Source organism: Mastigoproctus giganteus, chromosome 10 (genome assembly GCF_048544385.1).
Source record: "Mastigoproctus giganteus isolate SK-2022 chromosome 10, ASM4854438v1, whole genome shotgun sequence".
NCBI classification, from domain to species: Eukaryota; Metazoa; Arthropoda; class Arachnida; order Uropygi; family Thelyphonidae; genus Mastigoproctus; species Mastigoproctus giganteus.
The window spans coordinates 173,873,663-173,896,407 of NC_143584.1; the positions used below are offsets into that span (position 1 = coordinate 173,873,663).

At 37.1% G+C, this 22,745-nt stretch overlaps 1 protein-coding gene across 2 annotated transcripts in view; it reads left to right on the forward strand.

Moving 5' to 3' along the window:
• LOC150079536 (alanine--tRNA ligase, cytoplasmic-like) overlaps positions 1 to 22,745 on the forward strand; it is a 292,244-nt gene that overhangs the window by 33,042 nt on the left and 236,457 nt on the right. For both annotated transcript variants that reach the window (XM_090382564.1, XM_090382565.1), the window contains exons 3-5: positions 7,323 to 7,511; positions 11,427 to 11,572; positions 15,249 to 15,452. In XM_090382564.1, the coding sequence (XP_090238690.1) occupies positions 7,323 to 7,511; positions 11,427 to 11,572; positions 15,249 to 15,452 (539 nt within the window). The remainder of the gene's footprint in view (positions 1 to 7,322; positions 7,512 to 11,426; positions 11,573 to 15,248; positions 15,453 to 22,745) is intronic.

The window sequence follows — 22,745 nt, forward strand, 5'->3', positions numbered from 1 at the left end:
GTGGGGATACTCAGCTATAAGGGATGCAGAATTTGAATATGAGGAGTACAATGTATACAGAAAAGACAGGAAGGGATTGTTCTCTTAGTTAAGAATTACATAAAATCAATGGCAGTCCATCCAGCTGACATGGTGGCCATTGCAATGTTGAGTCAGTTTGGTGTGACGTAAGTACTGGGAAAACAAAAACGACAGAGAGTAAGCGTATGCTATAGGCCTAATAGCGGTGATGAGTATACAAAATAACTATACAGAGAAATAGAGTGGGCCAATAAATCAGAATGTCTTATGATTATGGTAGATATAAACTAAATGGGGGATTTTACTTTTCCAGATGTTGACTGGAATTTGTGGGTTGGACACACACACACACACACACACACACACACACACTAGCAAGACTTTTGTGGATTTATTGGATGACTGTTTTCTGCAGCAGCAGCATGTTAGAGAGGTAACAAGAAGAAGCAGTACTCTTGATATGGTTATTAGTAGTGATTCTTCATGCATTAAAGATCTGCAGATAAGACCCACTGGGTCGCAGTGATCACTGTGTATTGATGTTGAATTTATGTAAAGACATAACTACTATCGAGGGTAAAAGGAAAGGCTTTTGCCCTTGTAGGGTGGAATACATTGGTTTCAGACAGTTCTTAAACTCTGTCAGTGGGACCAACCGATAATGTTACCAACAGCAAATTCTAAATGGGAATCATTTACGGAAATAATCATAGAAGTTACTAGGCTTTTCATATCAATTGAGAAATACTGTTTAAGACTTAGACCAAAATGGATGACAGATGATGTGTTATGTTATTTGGTTTTTAGGAGCATTAGCAACTAAGGCCGTATTGCTCCGGGGATATGCGGTGGTCATTCCCTGACCTTTCCGCACCCTTCGTATTTGGTGGTCACGGGCTCGAACCCCAGTCTAATCAAGAAGTGTGTGCTATGCATTGCTGCTCCTGCCCACCTGGCTACGGAGGTGCCGATGATGACAGATGAACTAATGAGATTTGTGTAAGATAAGAAAAATGTGTGGGTTGCATATAAATTATGAAGTAATACAGAAGCCAATGGTAGATATAAACTAGTCTGTAATCAAGTCACAAAGGAGGTTAGGAAAGCTAAGGCAGATTACGAGAATTCTCTGGCAAAGAATGCATGGAATCTGTCCAGTTATTAAGGGAGGCAGTAAAGGAGGTAAGCAAACACTTAACCATAATTATGTGAGAATCTTTGGATTCAGGGGAGGTTCCTGTGGACTGGAGATGTGGGTTATTGTTATTTGATTTTTAGCAGCATTAGCAACTAAGGCCATATTGCTCGGGGATATACGATGGTCATTCCCTGACATTTCCGCATCCGTATTTGGTGGTGACGGGCTTGAACCCCGGTCTAATCAAGAAGCGTGTGCTATGCACTGCTGCTCCTTCCCACCTGGCTACGGAGGCGCCTGGAGATGTGGGAATGTATCCCTATTCACAAACGGATTGACATGAGTAATTACAGACCTGTTAGTTTAACTTCTGTTTCAGGGAAAATAATGGAGTCACTAGTTAAAAAAAGTGATGCAGGACCATCTAGACAGGAGTGCAGTGATACTTCGATCACAGCATGAGTTTGTTAAGAGATCTTGTCTCACCGTTTTAATTGGATACTATGATGCAGTGACAAAGGAAAAATAATTTTTATATCATATACTTGGATTTCAGGAAAGGTTTTGAAACTATTGCACATAAAAGACTGCTGTACACATTGGAGTAGTGTGGCATTAAGGACAAGTTACTGCTATGGATAAAGGGATGGTTGAGTAGGAGACAGTGGTTATCAGTGGATACTGCTCTTCATGGACTAATGTTATTAGTGGAGTTCCATAGTGGGCCCATGTCATTTTCTTTATTTATTAATGATATTGATGAAGGTATATCAGGCGTAATGTGTAAGTTTGCAGATAATATAAATGTTGGCAGGGTGGTTAATGACAGTAATGAAGGTATGCTGTTGCAACAAGATCCAGAAAAATTTGGCAGATGGGCTGAGAAATGGAAATTGAAGTTTAACGTTTACAAATGCAAGGTACTTCATTTGGATAGCAGTAATCCTGGAGTAATGTACCAACTGTATGGTACTTCACTCAGGGTAGTGGAAAATGAAAAGCACCTGAGGATAATTGTGCAGTCAGATATGAAGTTCTGTGAGCAGTGCAGACAGGCTGCCAGGACAGCTCATGGGGTTTTGTCAATGATGTGCAGGAATTTTGTTAACGGGGATAAGGAGGCGATTATCCCGCTGTATAAGGCAATGGAGAGGCCACATCTTGAGTACTGCATACAGATTTGGAAGCCTCATTTAAAGAAGGATATAGAGCTACTGGGACAGGTACAGAGTAGGGCGAGACTTATGAAGGGAACAAAGGGGTGTTCTTATCAAGAAAGGCTCCAGTTCTGCAAATTGCGGCATATGTATATAGACCTGTGAGGTGATATGATTGAAGTGTTGAAGGCTTTGAGTGGCTTGAGCAAACTCAGTGCTGATGGGGTTCTTCCCCTTGCTCAGGCTATGCATATGAGGGAACATAAATTCAAATTTAGGAATGATGTTGCAGAATAGATATGCAGAAGTTTGCCTTTAGCTAAGGGGTGGTTGATTGCTGGAACAGGCTTCCATCCATTGTTCTGGAAGTGGATAGTTTGAATAAATTCATGGAAGAACTAGGAAACTATTGGAAGGGATAGAAAGGTGAAATGGGAATATTTTTTATTTTATTCTTTATATATTCATTGTGTCATTTAGTTTGGTTTCATTAAATAGTTTGCCTGAGTATGAAGCAAAGCCATACTAATATACTGTAGATGTATTTGTTATACTCTCAGTGTGTGTATATATATAATTTCTGTAGTGGGTAAATGATACAAGAAAGCAGCTTATACATCATCAGCCAAAAAAAAAAAAAAAAAATGCTTCCCACGTCAGTTATCCATCCTCTTCAGTTGTTTGTCTAGTTTTTTCTCGAATTTATTCAAACTACTTACTTTCACAAAAAGTGGAAGTTTGTTCCAACAGTCAACTACCTGCTTGCTGAAAGCAAACTTTCACCATTTATCGTGCAACCATTCTTCTTAATGAAATATTCTATATATATATATATATATAGGGTGTTTCATAACATGTGGGTCATATTTTTAAGATCTGTTCATAAGCTGAAAGCAATGAAAAAAGTTTATGTAAATGTGTTCAATTTTAGCATTAGCATTAGTAGAGGCATATGATGCAAGAAAGCAAGCTTATTCAGCATCAGCCAAAAAAAAAAAAAAAAAAAAAACAACCACTACTCCCATTTCACCCCTCCCTTTGTTCAAAATACCTGTCCAGCTGAGCCTTAAATTTGTTTAGGCTATCAACTTCAACAACAAGCGATGGGAGTCTATTCCACAAACCAACTGCCCGCTGGCTAAAGGCAAATTTCCGCACATCTATCCGACATCCGTCCTTCCTCAATTTGAATTTATGCCCTCTCAGGTGATTATTCTGAGCAAGAGGAAGAATCCCATCGGCATTGAGCATGCTCAAGCCATTCAAAGCCTTATACACCTCTATCAGATCACCTCGCCGATGCCTAGTCTCCAGGCTCTGTAATTTGCAAAACTTAAGCCTTTCTTCGTAAGAGCAACCATTTGTTCCATTCACTAATCTTGTTGCCCTTCTCTGTACTCGTTCCAGCAGCTCTACATCCTTCTTGAAATGAGGCCTCCAGACGTGTATACAGTATTCAAGGTGTGGCCTGACCAATGCCTTATACAAGGGAATAATCACATCCCTGTCCCTGCTAGAAAACTTCCTGTATATCATTGACAAGACACCATGAGCTACTCTTGCAGCTCGTCTGCACTGCTCAGAGAACTTCATATCTGCCTGCACAATTACCCCCAGGTCCTTTTCATTCTCTACCACTGTCAGCGTAGTACCACAGAGTTGATACGTTGATCTGGGGTTACTGTTTCCCATATGTAGTACTTTACATTTGTCAATGTTAAACTTCATTTGCCACCTCTCAGCCCATCTGCTCAACCTTTCCAGATCCTGTTGCAGCAGCATAGCGTCAGTAGTGTCCTTAACAACCCTGCTAACCTTTGTATCGTCTGCAAACTTGGACATTAAGCTTGATATACCATCATCAATATCATTTATAAATACAGAAAACAATAATGGACCCAACACTGAACCCTGAGGGACTCCATTAATAACATTAGTCCACGTTGAGCAGTGTCCATTGATTACCACTCTCTGTCTCCTCCCCCTCAACCATCCCTTTATCCATAGCAGCTATTTGCCTCCAATGCCACACTGCTCCAATTTGTGCGGCAGTCTTCCATGTGCAACAGTATCAAAAGCCTTTCTAAGATCCAAATGTATAATATCAAAGTTATTCCCTGCATCCAGTTCTTTTGTGATTGCATCATAGTTTCCAATCAAATTGGTCAGGCATGACTTTCCCTTAACAAAACCATGCTGTGTCTGAGCTATAACTGAATTCTTGTCCAGATGATCCTGCAGTGCTTCTTTAACCAGTGCCTCCATTAATTTTCCTGGAACAGAAGTTAAACTAACAGGTCTATAATTACTTGTGTCAGCCTTTGATCCTCCTTTGTGAATTGGGGTTACATTTGCACATCTCCAGTCTATGGGTACCTCCCCTGAGTCCAAAGAAGCTCTCATAATTATGGCTAGGGGTTTGCTTACTTCCTTTGCTGCCTCCTTTAATATAACTGGATAGATCCCATCCACCCCGGATGCCTTTTTTATGTTTATCCTCAACAATTTCTCCTCCACTTTCCTCTCAGTTATTAGAAAATCATCTAGCTCACTGCCAATGTTTACTTCACCTACGACATTCCCCTTCCTGAATAACTCCTCATGTGTGAATGTAGATGCAAAATACTCATTTAGATTGTTAGCCACCTGAGCTGGATCCTCAACTGTTGAACCATCAACATCCAGTGGACCAATCTGATTCATCCCTTTCCTTCTTGAGTTTAAATAGGTAAAGAACTCTTTTCTGTTTTTCTTTGCATCCTTTGCCAAGGATTTCTCATAATCTGCCTTTGCGTGCCTAATCTCCTTTGTGACTTGGTTACAGACCAACTTATATCTATCATAGGCTTCCATGTCACCCATTAATTTGTATGTATCCCATGCATTTTTCTTCTCTGCCATATGTCTCATTAGTTCATCTGACAACCATTTAGGCCTGAACCTTGAACAATATTTCTTGGTTGGTATGTAAAGCCTGGTAGCTTCTAAGATTAGTTCCTTGAGTGCTTCCCATTTTGAATTTGCTGTTGGTAACATCATCAGTTGGTCCCACTGTATAGAATTTAAATACTGTCTCAGACCATCATAGTCACCTCTACGAAAGCAAAAACCCTTCCCTTTACCTCTGATGGTAGTTACCTCCTTGAGTAAATCCCACTCCAGCACACTGTGATCACTGCCACCCAGTGGTTCCTTTATCTGCAGATTCCTAATGCATGAAGAATCACTACTGATAATCAGATCAAGAGTATTACTCCCTCTAGTTGCCTCCCGAACATGCTGGTGTAGAAAACAATCATCCAATAAATCCACAAAAGCCTTGCTAGTGTGTGAGTGACCAACCCACAAATTCCAGTCAATATCTGGGAAATTAAAATCCCCCATTATAAGACTCTCTGATTTACTGGCCCATTCTATTTCCCTGTACAGTATCTTATTATACTCATCAGAGTCATTAGGCCTATAGCACACTCCTACTCTCAATTTTGATTTACCTATGCTTATGTCACACCAAACTGACTCAACACTGCCCTGTCCATCGATGTCGACTGGCTTCACTTCCTTGGAATTTATGTGTTTTTTAACTAATAGCATAACCCCTCCTCCCCTCCTGTCCTGTCTATCCTTTCTATACACATTGTAATCCCCAAATTCCAGTTCTGCATTCCTTATATCTGTGTGACACCACATCTCTGATATCCCAACAATATCTGCCTTTGATGTTTTGAGCAATACCTCAAATTCATCAAATTTATTTACTAAACTCCTAGCATTGGTGTACACGCAAGTATACATGCACCTGTTTCTATTCTTAGCTACCCTAACACAACCCATGTGTTTACTTGTACCGCAATGACTTCCAGCAGTCTCTGAAATATCCTGCATCTTGTTTTTCAGGCTTCTGCTCATTCCAATAGAAGCAGTGCAAGAATCTCTTTCACCTTTGCCAGTGGCTACTGTTAATCCATTAGTCTTTGTCTCCCCCCAAGCTAGCAGTTTTCCGACCCACCTAACACTGCCTCGATAGCATCAGCAAATATTCTTGCACCCTTTCTATTTAAGTGTATCCCATCCCTGTAGAAGCAATCTCTCCTGTTAACAAGTACATTCCAGTCTGAAAAAAATTCTACCCCTTGAGCCTTGCACAATCTTTCCAGGGCTGAATTGATCGACAAGGCTCTCATCATATACTCCCTCCTATCGTGTCTGGGCAGTATTGCAGACACTTTCAAATTCAACCCTACTTCACGCTTTTTTTCAACAGTGACCTGTACTTATTTTGAATAGTTATGGTCTCCATCCGTTTTTTAATTTCAAAAAATGACTTTGTCGTTTTCAGTGGTAAAAAATTATAAAAAATAAATAAGAATAAGCAAATATATACCCACTATGAATTAAGATTTTACTAGATATGTGTCTGCTTATTCTTATTTATTAATTTTTACTATCAGAAACTACACAGTTATTTATAGCCATAATTTCTAACTCTTCAGAATTGAACACATGTTTATATAAGCTTTTTTCATTGTTTACTGGGCCTCAATTGATACTAAAAGTATGCCCTAAATGTTACCGAACTCCTGTATGTATTATATTTATTTGAATTTTATTTTTTTATTAATTTTTTTCCAATTACTTGTTTATACTCTGGCACGACCACCAGGTCAGAGGAGTTTACAATAAATTATCAATACAAACATTAACCATATTTAGCAGTCAATGGCTTGAACCCCAGTTCACTCAAAGAGCATGTGTTACTGCACTCTCACTCCTGACTACTTGGCTAATATGGCCTATGCAGGTTTTCCCTATCAAAAGTTTTTATTGTGTATTTCTAAAGATAGTGTGCTCCTTAATGTACTTTGATTATTTTGTGAAAACTTTTAGAAGGAAAATACATAAAAATTCATTCTTAGTAATTTTATGGTTTTGTTTATCTTAAATGAAATATTCTGTTAATAAAATTTTAAAATATCTTTAGATTTCTATTATTTGATTATTTCTAGTTTAAGCCATTATTTACTGGGACACTGCCATCCAGCCATCCACTGAAATCTCTGAAAAGAGCTGTAAATAATCAAAAATGTATCCGACTGGGAGGAAAGCATAATGACTTGGATTGCGTTGGAAAGGATTTGTACCATCATACCTTCTTTGAAATGTTAGGAAATTGGTCTTTTGGGAATTATTTTAAGGTTAGTATCCATAACTGGTTTTACAAGTGCTCTTTCAGTTGATCATGCAGCAGTAAAATTTAATGAGTTGCACAGTTTTTTTTTTTTTTGCTTTTTCTCCTTTGACTCAGTTTGACTCAATATTTTTTTTATAATTTGATAAGCATTCTGTTTTTTGCAAATTACTAAGAAAAAATAAATGTGCAAGGCATAATACATTACAAATTTAAAATTCACTGATAGAACATTCACTGAAAAACACCATTCATTGTTCATAATAATGAATTGCAAGGTGCCTCCGTAGCCAGGTGGGAAGGAGCAGCAGTGCATAGCACGCGCTTCTTGATTAGACCGGGGTTCAAGCCCATCACCACCAAATACGGAGGATATGGAAAGGTCAAGGAATGACCACCGCATATCCCGGAGCAATATGGCCTTAGTTGCTAATGCTCCTAAAAACCAAATAACAAATAACAAACAATGAATTGCAACAAACGGCATTGATTTAATTGTATCTGATATTTGACTACCTTCACAACGAGTTACCATGTATTGCATTACCTCAAATAAGTAACGCTTCACCAATGGAGAAGGCTATTGTTACTTATTCTCAGCAGATACCACCACTACCACCTAGACGGCACTGTTTCAAGGATTGTTGGCCTATCATCAGTGGGTGGGCAGGTACCCTGGTGTTGCAATCATGCCAACCCAGTTATGAAGTATAACTCCACAATATGAGATGCCAAAGGTAAGTCAGAAGCGGAATGTGTAGTATCATGTAGTTATTTCTGAGGTGAAAATTACTGTTATGATAAATACGTAGTTATTTATAGGTGAAAAAAAAAATAAAAATAAACATGCAAAAATTTATTATCAAAATAGCAGTTTCAAGGTATCAGAGACTCATTCCAAAATGATATGCTACATAATAAATCAAGCAACAATATTAATATTCAATAAAAGCACCTTGCTTCACAATAATTTTAAGTACCCTGTTTGCCTTTCAGTCTCTAGAATTGATTAGCTGTAAATTCATGCCGTTTGGGAAATGGCTCTTTTTCAGAGTTTGCACCTTGCTAAACTGGTCACCATCTCTGTACATCTTTCTTGATAATTTTGAACTTGTTCTCTATGGGGAATTTAAGTCAGGTGAGCGTGATGGCAGTCCACCACAGGGATACCATTAGTTGGAACTATTCTTAAGCCAGTGCGTTACATTGCTGAAATTTTTATTAAATTTCTTTTAAAGTTTCAATAAATGGCAGGAGATGCTGATTGAGAAGGTTTCAATAATCAGTGCATTCATGCATATAGATACATACATGAATGCACCGATAAACTTGTCTTTTCACTACTGCAGAAATTTTTCCGAGTCTTCACATTACCACCTCTTTGTTGATGCTTTGAGACTGTTACCTTGTTCTTGTGAATATTGTGCCAGTAGAATTTCCAATCCATCTGGCTCATCAAGATTGAACTTTTTCTGTTTACTCCATATGACCTGTTTCCATTTTTCAGTCGAAATCATGGAACTGTACCCACTGCATTCTCTCTCTCTCTCTCTCTCTCTCTCTCTCTCTCTCTCTCTCTCTCTCTCTCTCTCTCTCTCTCTCTCTCTCTCTCTCTCTCTGTGTGTGTGTGTGTGTGTGTGTGTGTGTAATAGAAATATTCATCTGTTGCCTGTCAGATACTCACTGTAGAGTTGCCCATTCATCATAGCAGTGTTTTTTGTTTCACAATATTTTTTTGACAAGGTGTTAATGCTGATGGTTGCCCTTTCGATTATCTGTGGCAGTATGCTCAATCAGAATATAGTTTTCTACTACAAGACGAGAATTATGCAGTTACTTCACTAGCCTTTACAGAATCTTTGGCTCTGTATATTTTCTGAATTTTTTCCTTTTTTAATATAACAATTACTTGCTATATTATATATTACATGCTTTGCCTCTACCTGTTTCAGTTTATCAGTCTTAATTTCTAGTAAATATAACTATTTATTGTCCCACATACAATAGTGTAATGTGCTGCTTTGTAAATGTCACTAACCTGTTTGTTCATTTGTGTGGACTGTTCTACATTTTTATTTGGAAAGGCTGCATATTATCCAGAAATACATTATTTGTCTGATATTATTTTATTCATATCTACGATAACGTTTGTTCACAATGCGCATGTACTACCCTTGCTGTACTAATGTGTCTGAAGAATCACTGTTAAATGCCACTCACCTCATTTCAGTCCTATTTCTATCGTTTTGAGACATCTTAATGATATACTTTTCCTGATATCATAAATTCACATTCAACTTGAGTAAACTATTAATTTTAATAATTATTATTATTATTTCAATCTATTTATTTCAGCACGCAATGCTTTCATGCCATTTTACAGTATACCAGTAACATACCAGCAACAAAGCAGTACATTTATGAAGAGACAAGAAGGTACACTGAAAGTTATATTTTTGTAATATAGTGCATTACAGAAGAGAATTCTGATGGCCTTCCAGCATGGAGACATAAAGCGAAGATAACTATATAAAGTTTGCAAATGAACAAGATGCTATATATAATGCATACTGTTTATAAATAAAGAGTAGGTTATTCCTTCCTGTGTTGCAAACTGATACTTATTTTTTCCCCTTTGTAATTCCAGTATCTGTTGTTTGTAGCATTCTAACATCAACAGATGCATTTGAATGGGATTCAGAATCACGTCACTTGAATAGAATTCTATTTCAGTATCGGATAATATTATAAAGAACTGATTCTATGTTATCAGCTTCAACATACTGTCCAACCTGTTCCTTTTCAGTCCTGATGTTCCACACTGTGGATCCATTATAACAGTTCTTTATAGTGAGAGTTTATAGGAAAACACTTTTTACACAAAATTTTATCAGTATTCACACACTGATGTTTTGTTTTTTGCAGACTAAAGAATTAAAATTCAGCCTAACCTTCAAAAAATTTTCTAAGATAAAATTTTTCTTAGAAAACTTTTCTTACAAAAAATTTTTCTAGATAAAATAACTTCAACATAAGCAAAGAAAAATGCTAAACTAGATAAAATAACTTCACCATAAGCAAAGAAAAAATGCTAAACTAGATAAAATAACTTCAATGTAAGTGAAGAACATATGAAACTTTGAACCAAGTATACAGATTTTATAGGGCTCTCTAGATGGTGCAATTAATGCTAAGCAAAATCCCAGCTGTAATGTTGCTGTAATGGTTCAGTCAGTGGTTCAATTAATGCTGTGTCACTCAGTTGTTCACTTTATAGTCCTTTCCTTTTACAGCACTCATTTATCAACCACAATTGAATGGATGCATATGTGCATTAAAGCACAAAAATTGCAGTTTGTTTTAGTGAACATGTTAAGCGCAATTGAAAATATGGGGTATTGTAGGAATAAAAGAAAAAATATAAATCATTCAAAAGAATTATTCAAATGGAAAATGTAATAAAGGATATTATAGCAACTTTTAAAACTTCTATTTTTTTTTTTTTTTCCTTAAAGCAAATACAGTACTGCCATAGCCATATTTACAATATGGGCTACACAGTTCCATTCATACTTTTCCAATAAGTGTTTCTTTCATTGTAAGCCAGTAGGTAATTTTTAAATAATTTGTCAGACCAAAATTTTTATAAATTGTTTCATTCAAACAAGACTGATCGATAATAAGGAAAAGAAGCTGGGACCTAAAAATATTTTTATTTTAGCAAAGTTTTCATTAAAATTATATTTTTAATGAAAAGTGTGAATCAGTTTTAATTCATACTCTTCTTATCTTAAAATTGTAGCAAAATTACATACATAATATAGTATGTACAACAAACTAGTGTTATAGTGTTACTTCTGAATATGTAAATTGATTGGTCATTTTAAATTACTAATATCATATAATTTAAACTTGTTTTCAGCAAGAAGCTTGTTATATGGCTTGGGATTTGTTAACTAATATTTATAGGATTCCACCTGAACGGCTGTATGTCACTTATTTTGGAGGTGATGACAATTTGCATTTGGAAGCTGATGTAGAATGCAAAGAAATTTGGTTACAATTAGGGTAAGTAATATTTGAATTATAAATATTACTACAGTAAAAGATTGCTTATACTTAAACATATACCACATTTTCTAGACCATAAGGTGTACTTTTTTCCTTGGAAAATGTTGCCTAAAATTCCTCTGTATCTTATAATTTGAAGGTGTATACTAGGCATGAACAGTGATGTTTTTATCTTTAGCATGGATAGAGAAAGCATGTTCTGAACATCTCAGGTGGTCTTCCAAAAAACACTAGCTTTTTTCAGTGTAACCATTTCAGATCACATGTGAGAGACAACAAAGAGAATGGTTGCTGAATTATGTATTGAATTAACTTATGAAACAACAGGGATTACCTTTATTTTAGATATAGGAAGCTTCTTTTCCAACCAACTCTCCTGGTCCAATGCGCTAATAATTCTTTGGGAAGGCAATATCAATTTTACAAAACATGTGGGACATCTTCCCCACTGTCAGAACCGTAGTGTTCAGATCCCTCGGTCTTAACCTTGAGTGCCCAAGACTTCTGTCTTCAAACACCATACCTCTGGCAGCAAGGAAACCATTACGTGGATTGACATAAAATTAAATTTTGAAGGTCTAAACCGCTTAATAAATATGGACCGATTATTTTCTTCGGTCCAGTAGCTTGACATTAGAGTTAAATTTAGGGGTCTAAAAAAGTTTAATGGATGTGGGGGGAGGGATTATTCTCTACATTCCTTAAGTCGGACTAGAACTTTTCGGGGCGTCATGTTCACAGGAATAGAGCAACTCACAGTTAATCCGAAACTTTTGTCTTATGTTGTAGTGTTTGTTCTTCACACATGCGTATAAGTGACCAATCGTCGGACAATAGGAATGGTCTATGGATATTGATTGAAGTTTCATGTAGTTTCATCTCTAAGGTTTCTGCAATAAGTAGTTTGTGGTAGTCGTGTTGAATATTTATAATTTTTGTTTCATTAAAGCCGAATGAATGTCGTTCATTTATTGCGTCGAACGAAAGTTCCGATGCATTTGAATGACCCGCCCGCACCGAAGCTTGGTGTTGTTTTGCTCAATGCTGTGCCACTCCCATGGTAGATCCTACATAAACAGCATCACAATTTTTGCATGGGATGCTGTATATTGTGACCATGCAAAAATTGCGACGCTGTTTATGTAGGATCTACCATGGGAGTGGCACAGTTTCGAGCAAAACAACATCAAGCTTCGGTGTGGGCGGGTCGTTCAAATACATCGGAACTTTCATTCCACGCAATAAATGAACGACATTCATTCGGCTTTAATGAAACAAAAATTATAAATATTCAACATGACTACCACAAACTACTTATTGTGGAAACCTTAGAGATGAAACTACATGAAACTTCAATCAATGTCCGTAGACCATTTCTATTGTCCGACGATTGGTCACGTATACGCATGCGTGAAGAACAAACACTACAACATAAGACAAAAGTTTCGGATTAATTGTGAGTTGCTCTATTCCTGTGAACATGACGCCCTGAAAAGTTCTAGTCCGACTTCAGGAATGTAGAGAATAATCCCCCCCCCCCATATCCATTAAACTTTTTTAAAACCCTAAATTTAACTTTAATGTCAAGCTACTGGACCAAAGAAAATAATCAGCCCATATTTATTAAGCGGTTTAGACCTTCAAAATTTAAATTTATGTCAATCCATGTAATGGTTTCCTTGCTGCCAGAGGTATGGTGTTTGAAGACAGAAGTCTTGAGTGCTCAAGGTTAAGACCGAGGGGTCTGAACACTACAGTTCTGACAGTGGGGAAGATGTCCCTCATGTTTTGTAAAATTGATATCCCCTTCCCAAAGAATTATTAGCACGTTGGACCAGGAGAGTTGATTGGAAAAGAAGCTTCCTATATCTAAATAAAGGTAATCCCTGTTGTTTCGTAATATAATAGAATATAGGAATTATCGAGCACTTAATAGCTCTCTATTATCAAATCTATTGAATTAACTGTAATGCCAAGAGGTCTCAGTGAGCAGCCATTGGACATCTCAGTTGACAAATCCATTGGAGTATTCTTACACGAAGCAGTGGATCAACTGAATGGAGGCACCAAATCATGATTTAACACCAAAAGGATGATTGTAGTGACCAACAATTTCACAAGTGTGGGAATTAGTGAAACACAAGACAGTTCCCATCTTTCAAGGAATTTGGAATCAGCAATGCACTTGATAGCACTGAAGATATTACACCCTTTGATGAATGTGAACATTTAGACCATAATATTAGTAATAGATGAGTGTGATGGCAATCTTGTCACAGCAAAGCCAAGATTTTGGCATTCTATGGCAAATAAAAGCTTTGTTCTACACTGACATTTTTCTATGTGAATATGTGTTTCAATATATGCAATAAAATATTTTTTTCCCCAAAATTTGAAAAAAATATATCTGGTGCATCTTATCATCAGGAAAATGCACCTAGGGAACCAACTGTAGTTATTTGGTTTTTTCATTTGATGCCTTAAAAACTGAAATAGTTAAACTTGTAAATGATATGGGTTTCACTGAGATGAGGTAGGTGATATGTATGAAATGTTGGATTCTCACAGTGGACATTTATGAAATAGACTTGCTTGAACTGGAGAGAATGGAATTAGCTTTAGGGAATGATGAAGATAAAGATACCAAAACACTTATCATTTGCCAGATAACAACAAAGCAATAGAAAAGGCATATAGTTTAATTATCAAGATATAATGAATTCGAATAAGTTTGTGCATACTAAACAACACCTCCCCCCCATTAAAAAAGTGCTAAAGCACTCATCCATTACTTTCAGATACCACTTCTCCCTCCATTTGCAAAAGCTATTGATTCTGTGACTATACTTGATTTTATTTATTTATTTATTTTTTGATGACAGTTGTGAGGGATTTATAAGTACGTGAATGCATTTTTTCAACAACTAGCTCCCTCCCTCACTCTTTCTCAAACTCACCATAAATTACAGCTTGCTTCTCTATGAGGCAAATTCTATCTTATTGGAGAATGTCAGCTTACATTTCTTATAATTTATAGATTAAAAATTTAACACTGATTTATTTTGTGTTTCATGAGCATTATTTAATGTTTGCATATCGTTTAATTTAACCTTTTAACTACTATGTTGTTTATGCAGTGATGCAGAACTCCCCTTAATTTTTTCTCTATTTAATTCACAGGAACTATTTTTGGAATATTCAAAAACTTAAATACATTTATAGCAGTCAAGAGATTAAAGACGTGACATCTATCCATGGGGTCAAAGTAAAAGTACGGTAGTACACATATTTGAGTTGATTACAGTTTGAATCTCTATCTGATAATGTTCTTGTCAGATTACTATTTGTGAACTATTCTGATTTCTGTGGTTGTGCTGGTGTATAAATGGAATATTTAATAACATGAAATGCTTTAAAGAATTTTATATCCACAAAATTTTTAGTCAGTGATTATTATGAGAAAATTGTTTAACCCGATTGGTTATCATGAGAAAATTGTTTAACATGATTGATTATTATGTGGAAATTGTTTAACATGATATGTTTCAGGGACACATTGGCCATAGTAAATAGAGGATGTCTGTAATTGTGAATAAATTCATCTTAGCTTTCAGTTTATTTTGTAGTTGCTGTTTGGTGCTCAGTGTTGTTTTTTAATCTCTTTTTATTTTAGGCTTCCAGAAAGTCGTATTTTACCTTTTGGTATAACAGAAAATTTCTGGGATATGGGTGATACAGGACCGTGTGGACCATGCACAGAGATACATTACGATCATCTCGGTATACAAGATGGGATGCTCTCTGCCAGGAACAGAATAAATAAATCTCGGCCAGACTTAGTTGAACTATGGAATATTGTCTTTATGCAGTATGAAAGGTGGGTAAAACTCTTTATGGATAATTCATTTTGGCTTTAACATATTTACCCTAACTTTGTAATTTCAGTCCTAATGTACTATGAGCATGAAGCTTCTTTTCCATTTTGAACAAATAAACATATCCTAATTAAGGCTGATGTTTAAGTTTTATTTTGATTGTGGAATTGCAGTTTGTGTTATGATAGTGGCTGTAGATTAAACATTAATTTGCTTTGGTTCTAATTTGTTTTCAAGAATAAAGAGGAACTACTTTGGAAGAATCAACAGCTGTGCCTCATGGTTAACTTTGAATTCAGAAACTGTATAGTCAACAACACTTTACCTAATATATTCAGATAAACTTTTTAAAAGAGTTTTTTTCCCAAAGGCACATTTTTGACTTTCTTCATAAGAGGGTTCTATTAAAAAAGATTGGCAGCATAGTTAATGGTATTAATCAGGTATGATATGCAAGAAGAACTAGAAAAATTAGGCAGATTGGCTGAGGAGTAACAATTGAAGTTTGACATTGACAAATGTAAGGTACTGCATATGGGTAGCAGTAATTTAGAAAAACTGCACAAAAACTAGTAGAGAATGAAAAAGACTTGGTAGTAATTGTACAGTCAGATATGAAGTTCTCTGAGCAGTGTATATGGGCTGCCAGGAGATTTGCCAGCAGGGATAAGGAGATAATTATTCTGCTGTGTAAGGCAATGGTAAGGCCACACCTAGAGCACTGCATACAGGTCTGGAAGGTTGATTTTTGGAAGGATGTGGAACTGTTAGCATTAGCATTACTAGAGGCATATGATGCAAGAAAGCAAGTTTATACAGCATTTGCCAAAAAAAAAAAAAAAAATCCCATTTCACCCATTCATTCGGTCTAAAAGTTTGTTCAGTTCTTCCTTGAATTTATAGGTGCCTCCATAGCCAGGTGGGCAGGAACAGCAGTGCATAGCACATGCTCCTTGATTAGATTGGGGTTCGAGCCCGTGACCACCAAATACGGAGGATGCGGAAAGGTCAGGGAATGACCACCGCATATCCCCGGAGCAATATGACCTTAGTTGGACCTTATATCCCTCAATCAGATCACCTCACAGGTGCCTAGTCTCCAGATGCTGCAATTTGCAGAACTTAAGCCTTTCTTGGTAAGAGGACCCCTTCGTTCCTTTCACCAATCTTGTTGCCCTTCTCTGTACTCATTCTAGCAACTCTACATCCTTTCTAAAATGGGGCCTTCAGATCTGTATACAGTACTCAAGGCATGGCCTGACCGCTGCCTTATACAAAGCGGTAATCACCTCCTTTTCCCTACTAGCTTTGGCGCATTATAGCCTTAGTTGCTAATGCGCCAATAAATCCGAAGAAACAACCAACCAACCCTACTAGCAAAATTCCTGTATATCATTGACAAGACCTCATGACCTGTTCTGGCTGCCTGTCTGCACTGCTCAGAAAACTTCATATCTGACTGCACAATTACCCCCTGCAGGGCCATACTTATGAACAAGCACATGAGGCACTAGCCTATGGCCTCACCATTGAGGGGGCCTCACAGGGCTTCTGTAATACTAATTTTTATTTTAATCAAATTTTTTTTTTAACACCCTGATCCAAACCAGGACCCACTTTTAGCTACCATGCAAACAGAGACAAGTGAAATTTAGTGGAAGTGTGGATGACTCATTTCTACAAAACAACAGATGACCAGGATAAAGGAAAATCGCTTTCTCCTAATTCTCTAATAGGGTATTTAAAGTAGAACACAGGTTGACCATGGCGCATTGTCCGCATAGAGAATATGCCTTAACCTTTTCCACTGGCTATGGACACAAGAAAGCAGTTGACCAGAGTGACTTTTCAGTACAGCATGTGAGAGAGGTGGTTGTAAATGTTACAGACACCACTGAATTGTGGAATGTTAATCCCGTTAGCTCTTAATTTGTGCTTTCTGCAGAAGCTGCTCTTTTGCCTGAAGGCTTGAGATGCGAACAATGCGTATCCAATGGTCTCTTAAAATCCATTCGTTCTATGGCAATTTTATTTGTTGTACAGAAATTGTTTTAATTGGACCACCCATAGATTTAAGAACCTGCAGACTGAAAAACCGTAACATTTAGTTTAATTTAGCAATTGATGTGTAAACTCGAAGTGAGATACTTAAGAGTGCATACATTGAAGTAAATATAGGTACGTATCTATATCTTTGAAAGTAGTGTTGTAGTTTAATAAATTTTGATTCTGTTGTAACAGCAAATTTAAATTTCATACCTATATAATGTTTCATTATCTATTGTGGCTGTGGCATACGTTTCCTTTATTGAAAGCTTTTTTGGTTTCTCGCTCTTAAAATATGAATCGATTCAAGTGTATTTACTGATGTAATTTTTTATATTGAATCAATATCATTATCAGTTATATTAAAAAACTAATATTGTCAATAAACAAAATAAATGAAACAGTAATTAAAACAACGATATATTAATATTTAAAAAGGCATTAATCATAATAGCAGCAAATTTTTATATATATATATATATTTTTTTTTTTTTTTTTGAAAACCCCAAACATGAGACATATTAGAACCAATAGTACTTAGTACCATATTTGGGTTGGAGGTTGAGAAGATGAAAGAAGATATTTGTTTACAGGAAATACAAATGGCAGTTGAATGAATGAACGAGGAAGATGAAAAGTTGGTTCCGTGAGTGTGAAGTTCAACAGTAAATGGATGATGGCTGGTGGCAGTACGTGTTCGGACTGTTTTGAAAGATAGAGCGGGAATTATAGAAGCCAACTCAGAAGAACAGTGCCCATGGAAGTATCTGTAGAAATTCATACAGCAGAAAAAGTACATCTATGAGACAGCGAGTGGAGAGACTCTGTTAGAGATGAGTCATTAATTAACCTAACTGCCCTCTTCTGAATGGAGTCTAGAAGCCTGAGAGAGGTTTTGGGGAACGATATTCCACGGTAGGGCAGATTTGCGATTTGTACAGAGTGAATAGCTGTTTGGAAGAAAAGTAATGCCGAGAGCAAAAGAGAAAACCAAGTTTTTTAGATACAGAGGAAGCAATATTTGTAATGCTTGTGCCAATAAAGTTTAGAAGTCAGGGTAATCCCCAAAAGAGATATATCATCTTGCCTAGAAATCGGAGGGTCACCAAAGGTAAGCATAGGAGCAGGAAGAATCCTTTTTGCGAGATATAAGACAAGACTGAGTTTTAGAAGGATTGAAATCAACTAAGTTGTGTTTGCCCCACTCGAGAATTACCTGAAGATCGGCATTTAAGGAACTGGTAGCGGATATTCGAGAAGTTGAAGCTGATTGAGCAGGGCAAGGTTTCTCAAAATGGAAAGTGGAATGCAATGTGCTATCATCAGCAAAACTATGGATAGGATTTCCAGTCAATGGAAGAAGGTCATTGATATACAAGAGGAAAAGAGTGGGGGGGAAGAACTGAACCTTGGGGGACACCAGCATTAGTGCAGAAGTTAGAAGATAGAGAGCCATCTACCATCGCCCTCAGTGAGAGATCAGAGAGGAAACTGGATAACCAATTACAAAAAACAGTTGGCAAACCATAAGATGGAAGCTTGTTTAGAAGACCTTTATGCCAAACATGATCGAAAGCCTTTGAGATGTCAAGAGCAACTGCTTGTGTTTCACCGAACTTTTCCATTGAATTTGTCCATGAATGGGTAACATAAGCCAGAATATCACCAATGGATCGACACTCACTGAATCCATAATGGTGATCATTGATCAGACGGAAGGTTTTTAGGTAGTTTTTAGAGTTGGCGGTTAATTGATTTCTCCATTACTTTAGAAAGAGTAGAAGTAATTGCAATAGGACAATAATTGGATGGGAGGGATTTGTCACCCTTTTTTGGGAACTGGCTAGATATGAAAAATTTCCAAGCAGAAGGAGAAACACCTTTGGAATAAGAAAGTGAAAAAAAAGGCAGCAAAGAACAGGAGTAAGTTCAGGAGCACAGGTTTTGAGAACAAGTGGAGAAATACCATCGGGACCTGGAGCTTTCTTAGCATCAAAATCCTTCTGAGATCCTTTTGACAGAAGGCCACAGGAGGTATTGAATGAAGCCTGTTGAGAATGGTGGGAGGTGTTTTATCAAGATCATTAATACATGAGTTGGAAGAAAAATGGGATGCTAGCAGGTCAGCTTTATCCTTGGCTGAAGTGACAACAGAACCATCTGATTTCGACAGAGATGGGCGAAAGTTGCGCCCAATAGTTTGGCAAGAGACCAGAATGCTCAGCTACCATTAGGGCAAGAAGCAAGTTTTTTACTCTTAGCCTGTTCAAAATATAGTTTGGACTGATTAATAACTGCTTTACAATTGTTGCGAGTTTTGGTGAATGCAGAAAATGAAACTGAAGAATTGGAAACAAGCCAATTATGATATGGAATATTGTTCTCTTGAATAACCTTAGCACATTTATTGGAAAACCAAGGTTTAGATAAAGGATGATATTTTAAAGTGGAGTGTGGAATAAAGGATTCCATTCCTACAAGAATAATTTCACTGACACGATCTGAGCAAACGTTGACATCAGAAGTTTTGAAACAGTAATCCGACCAAGGAAAAGAAGAAAAGAAGTCTCACAGGTCATCCCATTTTGCATTCTTGTAATGCCAGACAACACGAGGTTGGGAATATCCATGATATAAAGGCTCCATTGGAGAAGCGACAATCATCAAATTGTGATCTGAGGTGCCTGAAGGACCACTCACTTCAACCGTGTACTTAGAAGGGTTGTTTGTGAGAAAAATATCAAGTGTGTTGACTGTATAGTTAGGATTGGCAGGTATTCTTGTAGGTAAATGAACAATCTGTGTAAGGTCATTAATTAATTACAAAAGCCTCAGCATCTTGACCAGTTGGATTGGTGTGACTAGAAAACAGAAGCCAGCTGGAGTTGTGAACATTAAAATCACCAAGGAAAATTACCTCACTGTTAGGAAAGTTGGACCGAAGAAAGTCAAGTCGCAAAGAAAGGAAGTCAAAGAGCTCCAAGTGATTAGTGGAGTTGAGAGAATAGTAGAGACAACAGGTGAATTTGACAGAATGAGGTAGAGAAGATCAAAAAGGGGAGATTCCAAATTACTAAGTCTCTGACAGGGAATATCGAAATGGACATATGCTCAAGTACCACCTTTGAGGTGAAAGGAATCATACAGCAAATAATTTGGGCAACTGAGATGAGCAGTAGTTGAATCAACCAATAACTGAGATTCTGTCAGAAAAAGTACATGGGGGTTTGGCAGACTGCAAGTGGAAATGGTCATCATTGAGATTAGAACTGAGACCACATATATTTGTGAAATGAACTAGGATGTTTGGGAGGTTTAGATCTTTTTCCAGATAAGAAGCTTATTCTTAGTTTGACAATTCATGGTGTATTCAATAGTAAGAAAAAATGGGGGGGGGGACATTCTGTATGAAGTAATGCAATTTTTGGATATGGCATACACATGGTAAGAATATACCCAGGTCCTTGACATAATGTGGCCTTGACAATGCCCCCCTCATACACACTACTCGGACTCCCTCCAGTCACTGGCAGAGTAGAGGTAGCAGGATTATACACTAGCTGATCTGGAAACCTCCTAGAGAGTTACCAATAGGTTCGGTCTGGTGTACTAACTAATGGCCAGCCTGCGAACACCATTTTAGAGCTGTACCCTTGAAATGTAAGGAAGATTGGATCTCACCATGATGTTCATCATAACCTCAAAAGTCATGTCATACTGCATGATGGAAGAGGTGGGAAGGGTTGACTGGAACTTAGCTCTGGAGACTAAACATGGGTTCCACCATTTCAAGCCTCCAATAAGCAAAGTGGTGGTATTGCACCAGTTGATGAGAGTCATCTACTACCTAGTATTGCCTGGTAACAGAGAAACGGCATTCCTCCATGTGGTGTGGGCACCACCCCTTGACCCCCGCCTATGTTGGTTCACACGTAGGTGGCCACCAACAGTGTGCTTGTGCTTGGAGGTTATACCCAGGATTACTAACAGTCCCACCATTATGAAGGTGCAAGCAGAGGATTTGGCTGCCACAGACCATCTGGACTTCATTGAAATTGGGTCCACTTGATTTGACCATCACCCGAATATCAGTTCCATCAGTGTTTTAGACTCCCAGGTAGCAAGTACAGCTTGTCTGGCATATCTGAGAGAATGTCTGACAACTTCAAGGATCATATGAAATGAAAAAAGCAATTTTCTTTCTTTAAAATTGTTCCTTTACAAACTTTGAAATTAACTGTACTGAATATGCCACTAGGTGTAATATTAATTAATTATAAATTACTTTCTCAGAAATGGTTTGCTATTTTAATATCTTTATAATTGTACACTGGTGTGCAAAAAGCAGGAAATGCAAGTAAAAAAAATCTACAACCACTGTATAAGACGCACCCAGTTTTTAGACGCCAAATTTTTCGAAAAAGGGTGCGTCTTATACATGGGGAAATACGGTAAGCATGCTTTCTTGTACCATATTCCTTTACTATTGCTAATGCTAATTAGCCAAACGTGACCAACATGAAGAAAATACAGAACAAGCACAGAGGCAAGAAGATAGTGTAAATCAAATTACTGATATTACTTTGTGTAAAGGTATGTCACCTCAAATTTAACTGAAAGATATTGCAGAATGGCCAGTAAATATACATGCAAGCCTAAGTAATAAGTTTGTAGAATACTATTTAATAAATAAACATCAGAATTTCAGTAGAATTTAAAATTTGAAAGCAAAGTATACTATAGAAATATTCAACAATCTAATTTTTATGGTGAGAAAACTAATGGAACCAAAGAAAAGTGTGAATGGTTAATTTTTTCTGACAAGTAAGTCAGTGTATTGTTTCATTTGCAAATTGTTTTCAACCTCATTAAATAAATTTGTAACTGGATTCAATGACTGGGATAATGTGTGTAGAGCTTTGACTAAACACAAGCACTCAAAGGATCATATCCAGCGTATGCGGATATATAAGAAAAGGTGTCAAACAATACGAAGTTAATAAAACAGAGTCCCAAGGAAATTATTGGCGCAGTTTTAAAAAGAATTATTGCTACAATTCAATACCCCCACTATTGCTTCAATTCAAGGAAAAACTCCAGTTTATGGGGGCACCTCCATACTTTGGCAAGAAAGAGAGGAAGAAGGCAGTGATTGGCCGGCGAGGGCATCCACAATCACTGCTTTCTCCCTCTCCTCCTCGCCTGCACATTACAGGTAGATGTCACATGATATCACAATATGTCAGAGC